This window comes from Microcaecilia unicolor, chromosome 1 (assembly GCF_901765095.1).
Source record: "Microcaecilia unicolor chromosome 1, aMicUni1.1, whole genome shotgun sequence".
NCBI lineage: Eukaryota > Metazoa > Chordata > Amphibia > Gymnophiona > Siphonopidae > Microcaecilia > Microcaecilia unicolor.
In genome coordinates, this window is record NC_044031.1 from 375646061 (window position 1) to 375658894 (window position 12834).

The 12834-nt window shown below is 40.8% G+C and overlaps 1 protein-coding gene across 1 annotated transcript in view; it reads left to right on the forward strand.

The window, feature by feature from the left end:
* The window catches only part of TRIO (trio Rho guanine nucleotide exchange factor), a 905131-nt gene that overhangs the window by 824126 nt on the left and 68171 nt on the right, over positions 1-12834 (forward strand). Inside the window, 3 exon segments of the mRNA XM_030209962.1 lie at positions 1081-1173; positions 8855-8905; positions 11482-11559. Coding sequence (XP_030065822.1) covers positions 1081-1173; positions 8855-8905; positions 11482-11559 — 222 coding nt within the window.

Here is a 12834-nt window from a genome sequence, read left to right on the forward strand (position 1 = left end):
TTTTAAGCTGTAAGAAAAAAAAATGAATGTGCTTCCTCTAGTTTAACACAAACAGAAAGCAAGAAGCTGTATATTTTTGAAATGTTCTTGTCCTGGGCTCTGATTGGCCCAGGAGCTCATTTCCTTTAGAGAGTACTGGTTTTACCTCCAGCCTTAGCCAGGGAGAAAAAAGAGATAGATGTCTTTGTTAGGCTTGGTGAATTATATATCCTGATCTCCCAGGTACTTTTTAGAAAGTAAAACAAATGTTTAGTTCGTGTTATAATTGATTCATATTTCAGTTACCTGTTATTGTTTGCTGATCGCACATTTTTTGTTCATTGTTCAATTTTTCAAACAATAAACATTTTAGTTTATTGCCTCTGCCTGTCTGGACTAATAAAGAATCCTGGTGGTATGTGTGTTGGGTTTGTGTGTTGGGTTTGTGAGTGCTTTCTGTGAACTGTGGGAGCACTGGGAGTGTGGCCCCAGTAGCCTAGAAATCACTGGGGATCATTTGAGAGCGGGAGACTTGCCCAGAGGCAGTTGTGACCCAGTCGGTGGGAGGAAGGTGCTAGTGTAGAGCACAAACGGCAGGTGCAGGCAGACCTGAGCTGTGCTGTGGATAGACCCAAGAAGCTGCGGGGTAACCCCAGGTTGGGTGGCTAGGTGTTTCGTCACACCCCACTTAGGGGCTAACCTTTTAATTGAAAATGCTTTGGAGTTTTTTTTTTTATTATTATTTATTTTATTTTTACTTTGAGTTTATTGTGTTAAGATAAGCAAGTTCTTTCTTTCCTACTTTTGAATGGTGTTTTGTTTGTTTTGGGGTTTTTTTTTCCTTTTCTATTTTTATTGGATTGTACACAGCTCTGACCTGTTATCCAGATGGAGCGGAATGTCAAATGCTAATAATAATAATCCTACACATCTCTATGCATACTGTAGGAATGGATTGGATTCCAGTAAGGCAAATCAGTCTTTTGAAATGTTTTGCAAGGGGAATAGGGTTACAAATTTATCTGTCTAGCCTCTATCAAAAGGACCTCCCATTCATATGGTTTGTGCAAAGAATAATGCTTTTTCTTTTAAACACTTTAGGACTTGAAGCAGCGTCTGGGCCACAGGCTTCAGCTAACTGACCTCCTAATAAAACCAGTGCAGAGAATAATGAAATACCAGCTGCTGTTAAAGGTGAGTGAAATCAAAGTGCACTGAAATGGAATGCAAATAGTGAGCAGGATTTCTGAAGTACAAAAGTATTCTGAGAAAGCTTTACTTTTTAAGCAGCATCTTTAGAAATGGAGTTACAAATTACATCATATTCAGAATAGTATAGTATTGGTTCGTGCAGTGTGTTTTTAACATCAGAGCTACTGAGGACTAATTAGATGTGATGAGTGTACTACTGAATTTCGGCTGCGCCCATGGTTGTGGAGGAGCAGCAGGAAAGTAGTTTTAAAAAAATTATCAAGGCTTGTACTCTGTCTCAAGAGACTGCATGGCATAGATGCTGAGGGTTTATCTCAGAGGAGTCATTTCTCAGGCAGGTGTAAGTTTCTGGTGCTACATAAAACATGCTTTCTGGGACTGAAGTGAGGGGATTGGCAAAGACAAAAAATAGTGAGAGAAGCTGAGTGACATTAATGTTAGTCTTAATTATCAAAGCTGCAAAAACCTAGTGTATGACAATTCACAATAGAAATTTTTTTTTTTTAATTTCTTTATAGCAGTATTTATATCCCACAATTTTCCTAAACGTATAGGTTCAGTGTGGCTTACATGGTTACATTCGGAAACAGTGTTACATACTGGCTTGCATGATTTAAACAGGGAAATTTGATACATAGGAACTTACTTGATTGCAACCAGAGACCATGCTAACATAGTGGCATAGTCGGAGACTGTGACATGTGGAGGTGTATTTTCAAAGCACTTCGACTTGCAAAGTTCCATAGTAACTTGTCTAAATGCATTGAAAATGACGTATTTGATTAACAAACAGAGAGATTGATGTACAATTGCTAGCAAGATGTTTAACTTAATGGCAAGGTTCCTATTGCTTGTCTTGGTTAAGAAACACTGGAGTAATTGCCAAATTTGGAACAAGCCAAGTCTAAGCGATAGAAAAATAGCAAAAGAAAGAAAGAAAATTCAAATAAGACAGATAAGCAAGAACCACTCCAAAAATAAAAATCAGCATACAAACAAAACCAAACCATTAAAAAAATATAAAAATAAAAACAATCAAGACCAGTGAAAAAAAATGTCAAAGTTCTACAAACAAAAATAGAACATTTTTAATTTATTAATATTTTTGTAAACTGTTTGTGTATTTATTTCACATTGCTTGATATACTGCTATATGCCAGTATCGGCTCAAAGCAGTTTACAATAAAACAATGAAAAGTTGCTGAAGAGAGGGAAAAACAATTAAGAACAGGTAGGGTATATATACTAAGGTGAGTTTTCAAGGAGGATTTTTACTTTTTATAGGAAGTTTCTGAACTGAGGGAGGCAGGGAGAGCATTCCATAATTTGGGTCCAACGTAACTAAGAGCTGATATTGTGTAGAATCAAGTCTGATAACAGAGGGATGGGAGATGGAACAAACCAGCAGTTGCCTTCTAGACTTGTCTTGGTTGTTCAGATAGCTCATCTTTTTTCCCCCCTGTCAGCTGTACATTTAAGGAGAGTCTCACTGGTAATTTGCATACAAATAAAGTGCAATCTTAATATGAGAAGCCTTGGATTTAGTAGGACCCCTTCCAACACAGGTGTTGTCTGACATCGTTATCATTCATAGTTTGTATAGTAAAAAGCCCCTTAACGTGGTTTAACATCCAGAGGGTTCCAGAGCTCACATTTTCCCACACTGCTCTCTAAGCTCATCAATTTCAACAATTCTTGTATAGCTAAGCAAGTTGTAAGACGCTAGCAGCCCGCTAAGCAGTCTGGCAGACACAGAGGGAAGGTTAGGGTTGCCCCACAGATGAGGGTGTTGAACTAAAGGTTATAAAGGCTTATCTACTAGAATATTCATCCTTTGTTTTGTTTTTCGGGGGGGGGGGGGGGCTTGTTTGTCACCTGGATAGGATTTTAGATAGTGCTGGGGAGGAGCCGGCTGTCTTGGTACATGTGGGTACCAATGACATAGGGAAATGTGGGAGAAAGGTTCTGGAAGCCAAATTTCTTTCTCTTAGGTAGAAAGCTCAAATTCAGAATCTCTAGGGTAGCATTTTCTGAGGTGCTCCACATTCCATACGCAGGGCCCAAGAGACGGGCAGAACTCCGGAGTCTCAACGCGTGGATGAGGCAATGGTGCGGGGAAGAGGGTTTTAGATTTGTAAGGAACTGGGCAACATTCTGGGGAAGGGGGGAGCCTATTCCAGAAGAATGGACTCCACCTTAACCAGGATGGGAACCGACTGCTGGCATTGGCATTTAAAAAGGAGATAGAGCAGCTTTTAAATTAGAACCTGGGGGAAGGCCGACAGTCGTTCTGAAACACATGGTTCGGAACAAGGTATCTTTCAAAGATATCACCAAAACAGGGAAGATAGGGTATCCCGATAGCGAGGTTGCAATACCAGGTGTCTTTACATTAAAAATCAGACAAAGGGTTGCAAATTAACACTGTCAACTGCTGAGCAAGATGTAAATAGGAACAACAAACATAGTTTGAAATGTCCATATGCGAATGCCAGAAGCCTAAGAAATAAAATGGGTGAGTTAGAATATATTGCACAAAATGAAAAATTAGATATAATAGGCATCTCTGAGACCTGGTGGAAGAAGGATAATCAGTGGGACACTGTCATACCAGGGTACAAATTATAACGTAGTGATAGGGTGGCTTGAATTGGTAGAGGGGTAGCATTGTATGTTAAGGAGGACCGTGAATCAAATTGATTGAGAATTCTGCAGGAAACAAAACACATCTTGCAATCCTTATGGATTGAAATTCCATGTGTAAAGAGGAAAAGGATAGTGATAAAAATGTAGTACCATCCACCTGGCCAGGATGAACAGACAGATGTAGAAATGTTATCAGAAATTAGGGAGGCTAACAAACTGGGCAATACAAATAATAATGGGTGATTTCAATTACCCCGATATTATCTGGGTAAATGTGACATCAGGGCATGCTAGGGAGGTAAATTCCTTGACGAAATCAAGAACTGCTTTATGGAACAGCTGGTACAGGAGCCAACAAGAGAAGGAAAAATTCTAGACCTAGGGCCAGATGCACTAAACTTAACGAGCCATTAACGAGCAAGTAGTAAACCCTGGCATGCACTAACGACTTTTTTCCGACGACGGTAGCAGCTAACGAAAACGGAATACAAACGAGTAAACTACCATTGTAATGTGGACATGTCGTGATGCACTAACCATACCGACGAATGCACAAAAGGAATCCGAATCCTTTACCGTGATATATTGAACGTGTGGTCAGAGGCTGCCGGTAATCCCAGAGCTGTCATATAAACACGGCATAACACGTCTGTGTAGTGTGTGCAAATGTTCGACGCGCTATATATGTGTGTGTGGGTCCTTAGTGAAGCGAATTATCTGGTGCAGGAGGTAATGGTGCTGGGGCAGCTTGATAACCGTGATCATAATATGATCAGATTTGATATCGGCTTTGGAGTAAGTATGCACAGAAAATGCAATACATTAGCATTTAACTTTCAAAAAGAAGACTATGATAAAATGAGAAGAATGGTGGGGAAAAAACTTATAGAAGCAACTGTGAAGGTCAGACGTTTACATCAGGCGTGGATGCTGTTCAAAAATACTATCCTGGAACCCCAGGCCAAATATATTCTGTGTATTAAAAAAGGAGGAAGGAAGACCAAACGACAGCCGGCATGGTTAAAAAGTGAGGTGAAAGAAGCTATTAAAGCTAAAAGAAAATCCTTCAGAAAATAGAAGAAGGATCCAACTGAAAATAATAAGAAACAGCATAAGGAATGGCAAGTCAAATGCACAGCGCTGATAAGGAAGGTAGAGAGGGACTTTGAAAAAAATTTTTTAGGTATATTAAAAGCAAGAAGCCGGCAAAACATCAGTTGGACCGAGGGGTAAAAGAGTCACTCAGGGAAGACAAGGCCATAGCAGAAGGATTAATGATTTTTTTGCTTCGGTCTTCACTGAGGAAGATTAGGGAGAGATACCGGTGCCAGAAATGGTATTCAATGCTGATGAGTCAGAGAAACTGAATGAAATCTCTATTATCCTGGAGGAGTAATGGCACAATTTGACAAATTGAAGAGTAGCAAATTGCTTGGACTGGATGGTATTCATCCCAGGGTACTTACAGAATTGAAAAATGAACTTGCAGAACTGTTTTTAGTAATATGCAATTTATCTTTAAAATCAAGCATGGTACCGAAATACTGGAGGGTGGCCAATGTAACGTAGTTTTTTAAAAAAAGGTTCCAGAGGTGATCTGGGAAATTATAGATCGGTAAGCCTGACTTCGGTGCCAGGCAAAATTGTAGAAACTTATAAAGAGCAAAACAACAGAGCATATTCAAAAGCGTGGCTCAATGAGACAAAGCCAACATGAATTTAATGAAGGGAAATCTTGCCTCACCAATCTATTAGGGGTAAACAGACATGTGGATAAAGGTGAGCCGGTTGATACTGTGTATCTGGATTTTCAAAAGGCATTTGACAAAGTACCTCATGAAAGAGTCCAGAGGAAATTGGAAGGTCATGGGATAGGAGGTAGTGTTCTATTGTGGATTAAAAACTGGTTAAAAGATAGAAAACAAAGAGTAGGGTTAAATGGTCAGTATTCTCAGTGGAGAAGGGTAGATAGTGGGGATCCGTATGGGTCTGTGCTAGGCCCGCTGCTTTTTAAGTAGTTAAATTGAAAGAGGATTGTAAAAAAATACAAGAGGACCTTACAAGTCTGGGAAACTAGGCATCCAAATGGCAGATGACGTTTAATGTGAACAAGTGGAAAGTGATGCATGTGGGAAAGAGGAACCCAAACTATAGCTACGTAATCCAAGTTTCCACATTAGGAATCACCAACCAGGAAAGGGATCTAGGTGTCATCGTTGATACGTTGAAACCCTCTGCTCACTGTGCAGCGGCGACTAAGAAAGCAAATAGAATGTTAAGTAGTGTTAGGAAAGGAATGGAAAACAAAAATGAGGACGTTATAATGCTTTTATATCGCTCTATGGTGCGAACGCACCTCAAATATTGTGTGCAATTCTGGTCACTGCTTCACAAAAAAGATGTAGTGGAAGTAGAAAGGTTACAGAGAAGGGCGACAAAAATGATAAAAAGGAATGGGACAACTTCCCTATGAGGACTGGCTAAAGCGGCTAGGGCTCTTCAGCTTGGGTAAAAGACGGCTGAGGGGAGATATGATAGAGGTCTATATAATAATGAGTGGAGTGGAATGGAATGGGTAGATGTGAATCAATCACTTGTTTACTTTTTCCAAAAATACTAGGACTAGGGAGCATTCAATGAAGCTACAAAGTAGTACATTTAAAACGAATCAGAGAAAATATTTCTTTACTCGATGTGTAATTGAACTCTGGAATTCATTGCCAGAGAATGTAGTAAAAGCAGTTAGCTTAGCGGGTTTAAAAAAGGTTTGGCTAGCTTCCTAAAAGAAAAGTCCATAAGCCATTATTAAAATGGACTTGGGGAAAATCCACTGCTTATTTCTAGGATAAGCAGCATAAAATGTATTGCACTTTATTTGCCAGATACTTGTGACCTGGATTGGCCACTTTTGGAAACAGGATGCTAGGTTGATGGACCTTTGGTCTGTCCCAGTATGGCAATACTTATATACTTAGAAACTACTATACATATTTGTTCTAAAAAATTATTATCGCTTGTGCAATTAATGAGTCACTTCTTATATGTATCAAAATTAGGCCTCACAAGCCTATGGTACTAACTCTGTGGACACACCTATAAAGGCTATCATCATAGGCCAACCTCCACCTCCGAAAAACCTGCAGAGAGCAAAAACTCAATTTATATAGAGAAAAAAGCAATCTGCAGTAAAAACTGGAGGATATACTCGTGACAAATTCTTAATTCAAATGCCCAAGCAATATCTATAGTATGCTAGTAAGCAACTTAATTGTGCTAGCGGAAGAATAATTATATATGGTCAGAACTATTCTAACAGGAACAATTGTTTTATAAAGCGATATAATTTGATGTGTAGAAAAAATTCACCACAAAAAAGAAGTACTTAGCTTCATCCAGAGAATGCAGTAAGGAAGATGAATGTTATGCATACCCTCTCCTGATGAAGTAGCAAAACAGAGGGAATTCACCAACTGTCGAGAGATTGGTTATGACTACACTATATGGGACAATGAGATAAAGTTTTTGTGTTGATATCTGGAGAAGTTATTGAATTTTTGGATTCAACCGGTTCCCCTTTTTGGATGAGTCACCTTTTGGAGTGACCTATGAATAGCGAGCTGTGCTCTTTTCTCTGGATGAAACTAAATACTTCTTTTTTTGTGGTGAATTTTTTCTACACATCAAATTATATCGCTTTATAATACAGTTGTTCCTGTTAGAATAGTTCTGACCATATATAATTATTCTTCCACTAGCACAATTAAGTTGCTTACTAGCATACTATAGATATTGCTTGGGCATTTGAATTAAGCATAAGGGAAAAGATATATCAAATTCATTCAGATATTTGCCAATTTATGCCACTCAGGAAACTTACTTCATGGAAGGCCTAAATTTAAAAAGTGATGTTTGCCAACTCTCTTTCAAAGCCTCCATCCAAGAAAAATAGGCTTTGTGTTTATTATTGTTTATACCTTTACAGGCCAGCATAGCGAGGTGTTTTACATACTAAAATTAGGTAAAAAAAGAACACCAACAACACGATAGGGCAGAAAAGATTACAGTAGTACGAGAGAAAAAAAATAGAGTTCCAAAAAAAAAAAAACAATGTTGAGTTAAAGTTACAGCATCAAGCAGGACAGCCAACCACACCATCCCTGGTCACGTCACCAAATGCCCTTGTAAATGAGTAAGTTTTAAGAACAGTTGTATTGGCACACATGGGTTGGCCACACCACTGCTAGCACATGCAGGTCCATCCTTCTTCCATCCTCCCCCCCCCCCCCCCCCCCCCCCCCAATGTTCCCTGTGCACCCAGGATATTGGCCACCTACCCTCATCTCCCCTTACGTTCCTACCCGTAACCTCCGCTCTCAAGACAAATCCCTCCTCTCAGTACCCTTCTCCACCACCGCCAACTCCAGGCTCCCCCCTTTCTGCCTCGCCTCACCCCATGCTTGGAATAAACTCCCTGAGCCCATACGCCAGGCCCCCTCCCTGCCCATCTTCAAATCCTTGCTCAAAGCCCACCTCTTCAATGTCGCCTTCGGCACCTAACCACTACACCTCTATTCAGGAAATCTTGACTGCCCCAACTTGACATTTTGTCCTTTAGATTGTAAGCTCCTTCGAGCAGGGACTGTCCTTCTTTGTTAAACTGTATAGCGCTGCGTAACCCTAGTAGCGCTCTAGAAATGTTAAGTAGTAGTAGTATATTGATTTTTCTAGAAATTCCTAATAGATTCTTTAATGATATTTATTAAACTAAAATAAGAGTAAACCAAAAATGTTGTTCATATGCTTTCAAAGCTATGTAAGTCCTGCTTCAGGTGGCAGAAGATAGGGGATTTTGAGGTTTCCAGAGCTCGTGTACATCATTATGATAAGTTTATTTGTACTTTGTCTAATAAAGGTATCACAATCTACAAAAATAATCCAGTTTTATTCGGGACCTGTACAGCTACTAGACTGTTGTACTATACAATTCAAAATTAAGCAAATTTTCTACTTTTTACAGGATTTTCTCAAATATTCAAAAAAGGCTTGCCTTGACACAGCAGAGTTAGAGGTATAGTATTTATCATTTCTTACATTTTTTAATTGCTGCATATAACACTGTTATGAACAGGACACATGGAATCGGAGGTAGGGTATTATTATGGATTAAGAACTGGTTGAAAGATAGGAAGCAGAGAGTAGGATTGCGTGGCCAGTATTCTCAGTGGAGGAGGGTAGTTAGTGGGGTCCCGCAGGGGTCTGTGCTGGGTCCGTTGCTTTTTAATGTATTTATAAATGACCTAGAGATGGGAATAACTAGTGAGGTAATTAAATTCGCCGATGACACAAAATTATTCAGGGTCGTCAAGTCGCAGGAGGAATGTGAACGATTACAGGAGGACCTTGCGAGACTGGGAGAATGGGCGTGCAAGTGGCAGATGAAGTTCAATGTTGACAAGTGCAAAGTGATGCATGTGGGTAAGAGGAACCCGAATTATAGCTACGTCTTGCAAGGTTCCGCGTTAGGAGTTACGGATCAAGAAAGGGATCTGGGTGTCGTCGTCGATGATACGCTGAAACCTTCTGCTCAGTGTGCTGCTGCGGCTAGGAAAGCGAATAGAATGTTGGGTGTTATTAAGAAGGGTATGGAGTCCAGGTGTGCGGATGTTATAATGCCGTTGTATCGCTCCATGGTGCGACCGCACCTGGAGTATTGTGTTCAGTACTGGTCTCCGTATCTCAAAAAAGATATAGTAGAATTGGAAAAGGTACAGCGAAGGGCGACGAAATGATAGTGGGGATGGGACGACTTTCCTATGAAGAGAGGCTGAGAAGGCTAGGGCTTTTCAGCTTGGAGAAGAGACGACTGAGGGGAGATATGATAGAAGTGTATAAAATAATGAGTGGAATGGATCGGGTGGATGTGAAGCGACTGTTCACGCTATCCAAAAATACTAGGACTAGAGGGCATGAGTTGAAGCTACAGTGTGGTAAATTTAAAACGAATCGGAGAAAATTTTTCTTCACCCAACGTGTAATTAGACTCTGGAATTCATTGCCGGAGAACGTGGTACGGGCGGTTAGCTTGACGGAGTTTAAAAAGGGGTTAGATAGATTCCTAAAGGACAAGTCCATAGACCGCTATTAAATGGACTTGGAAAAATTCCGCATTTTTAGGTATAACTTGTCTGGAATGTTTTTACGTTTGGGGAGCGTGCCAGGTGCCCTTGACCTGGATTGGCCACTGTCGGTGACAGGATGCTGGGCTAGATGGACCTTTGGTCTTTCCCAGTATGGCACTACTTATGTACTTATGTACTTATGACAAACTTCCCTAATGAATAACCAGTCTTTTGTTTTAGTAGGAATAATTCTTCACCAGTGTGCCCAGGTAGAGGCGTATAAAGGATGCCTATTCTACTAAAGAAAGTAGGCATCTACTTTTCTCTATAGAATATTATTGTAACCAGAAACATTTACACCTGCTGGTGTAAATGCTCACATCTAAAGGTCAGAGATACACGTTTAACTTATAATATTCTATAAGTTATGTGTGTAAATGTGGCTCCTGTCCATGTTCCATCCAGACTGCACCTATGTGCACACCTACCTGTGATAAAACACACTATGGGCCTCTTATACCAAACCCTGCTAGCGATTGCCGGCATGGCATTGCTGACAAAGCCCATTCATTTTGTATGGGCCTCGTTGACATTGCCGCACAGGAATCGCTAGAGCGGTTTGGTAAAAGAGGCCTTATGGAAGCAATGCACATATTTACAGAATAACACTTAGGTGGAATTTGACATTTACATGCACATATGCTATTAATCATTTACTTGTTTAATCGATGTACTGTATATTACCCTCTTAATCGGCCAGTCTCACAACTCAGGATTCAGTGCTTTGGTATAGGAAGGCCCCTCCCACACACACATACACATCTCCCAGTTCATTAAAAGAGCTGTAATGCACCTTGCCTTACTGGAAGCCGTCTATCACTTCTGCAGTAGCAAACCCTTGAGCAGTGGCAGAGTGTGACTGCATCTAGGAGCCAACTTAATCCTCCATTGTCCTAGGTACAAAATAAGTACCTGTATATAATATGTAAACTGCTTTGATTGTAATAACAAAAATCAGTATATAAAATCCCATTACCTTTCCCCTCTATTGCTCAGCTCTTCTAATTGTGGAAGCGTGAGGGAGGCTGGAGAGTGTATAGGGAAGAGACTGAATAAATGGTTGAGCTGGGCTTGTATGGGAAGGGTGAGAGAATTTAACCAGAGCAATTGTCTTTGGTCACAGCATCAAAAAGGGCCCTCTCTTGGTGAAGCTGAATAATGTAACTGGACGCTGAGTTTCAAGTATCTAGCACTGGCTAGGCCCCCTCCTTAAAACCAAGGGGCCCCAGGGTAGAAACTTACACCAGCTCCTTGGGAAGGATGACAGGGGAAGTGGATGAATGCATGATGGGTAAATGAACAGTAAGTGAATGCATCTGAAAAAAATTAGAAATTGTTGATGATTAAGTGCTACCGTAAAATGCCTCAGGCACACACCAGAGTTACTTTTGCTGCTGTTGGTTCCTGGGGCACGGCTGCAGCTGAGGAGGCACTGTACTGAACTTGTTTCTCTTTCTGTACACAGAGAGCCGTGGAAGTCATGTGCATCGTCCCCAAGCGCTGCAACGACATGATGAACGTGGGCCGGCTCCAGGGCTTCGATGTAATTACAAGCGCATTTTCTGCATAACTCCAGAAAAGGCCACCGTACTTCTCTCCACCTCAACCATCCATCCCTCCCTTCCCTTCCACCTCACGTACCTCCCTCTGCCTTTCAGAGCAGTGAAAATACGGTTGCCAACTGGCTCCAGATTTTTAAGGCTCATAAATCCAGTCCTGGTTTTACCCCACTTCTGACAAGGACTTACTTTCCGTATTGATTTTCCATAAAAACTACAAACGTATGCAGACAAGAGGGGGAAACCAAAGCTGGATTATTTGAAGCTAGCTTGCAACCCTGGCAGGAAAATTGATGGAGCTAGAGATGGGAGCTCATCCTCCGGCCTCTGGTGTTTTGCTTGGGGCATGTCTCATATCTGCCATCAGTGTTTCACTGGCTGTGCTAGCAAGCCTCAGATCCAGTTTCTCTGTGTGTAACATGAACATACTCGTGTAGTAGTAGTGTTACAACTTCTGAAGGAAACTGAAGGGAGTTAGTTTGGCAAATTTTATTCCCTTGGTCCTGGCTGTCACAAACTGAGGCCTCCAGGCTGCCAGGCACTGTGGATGATCAGAGAAGCTTGCACAAGTCATGCAACTTAAATGTTTGTAAGGGGAAGGAGAAGTCATTGGGGAAGATAAAGATCAGGGGGCATAACAAGGAGTCCCAATAGGTACATAAAACCCCATTTTGCCATACTGATAACATAGGAAAAAAAGAGGAGCCTGGTTGAAAACTTAAAAGCAGAACTGTAGCTATAACAAAGGGACTTGCTTTTTTTATTTTCCTTACGATTGTGTGAGTATATTAGATGGAGCCAGGAGGAAGACCTATCAATAAGACCAAATCAAAAAGCACTAGAACTAGAAAGAGGCTAGTCTGTATTTTTCAGCTATCTAGCTGATAGAACTGTTTGAAAGCCACTTTATTGCACCTTTTGGAGTTCTGTTTCAGCTATAAACAGTGAATTAGTGAAAACATTAAACAAAGGTTAGATATGGCAAGGCACTTAACCCTCCATTGCCCCATGTAAGCCGCATTGAGCCTGCCATGAGTGGGAAAGCGCGGGGTACAAATGTAACAAAAAAAAAAAATATGTCCCTTAAAAAAAAAAGTGTGATGCTGCCAACAATTTAGCTGCAACTTTCATCAGGAAGGGAGATGGGCTGGTTTGTCTTTGTTGACACAGTGACTATGATATCAGTGGGTGATCTCCTTTGTTTCCAGTCATGACCACAGCACTGGGCAGGGTAGGCAAGATAGGGAAAAGGTTTGATT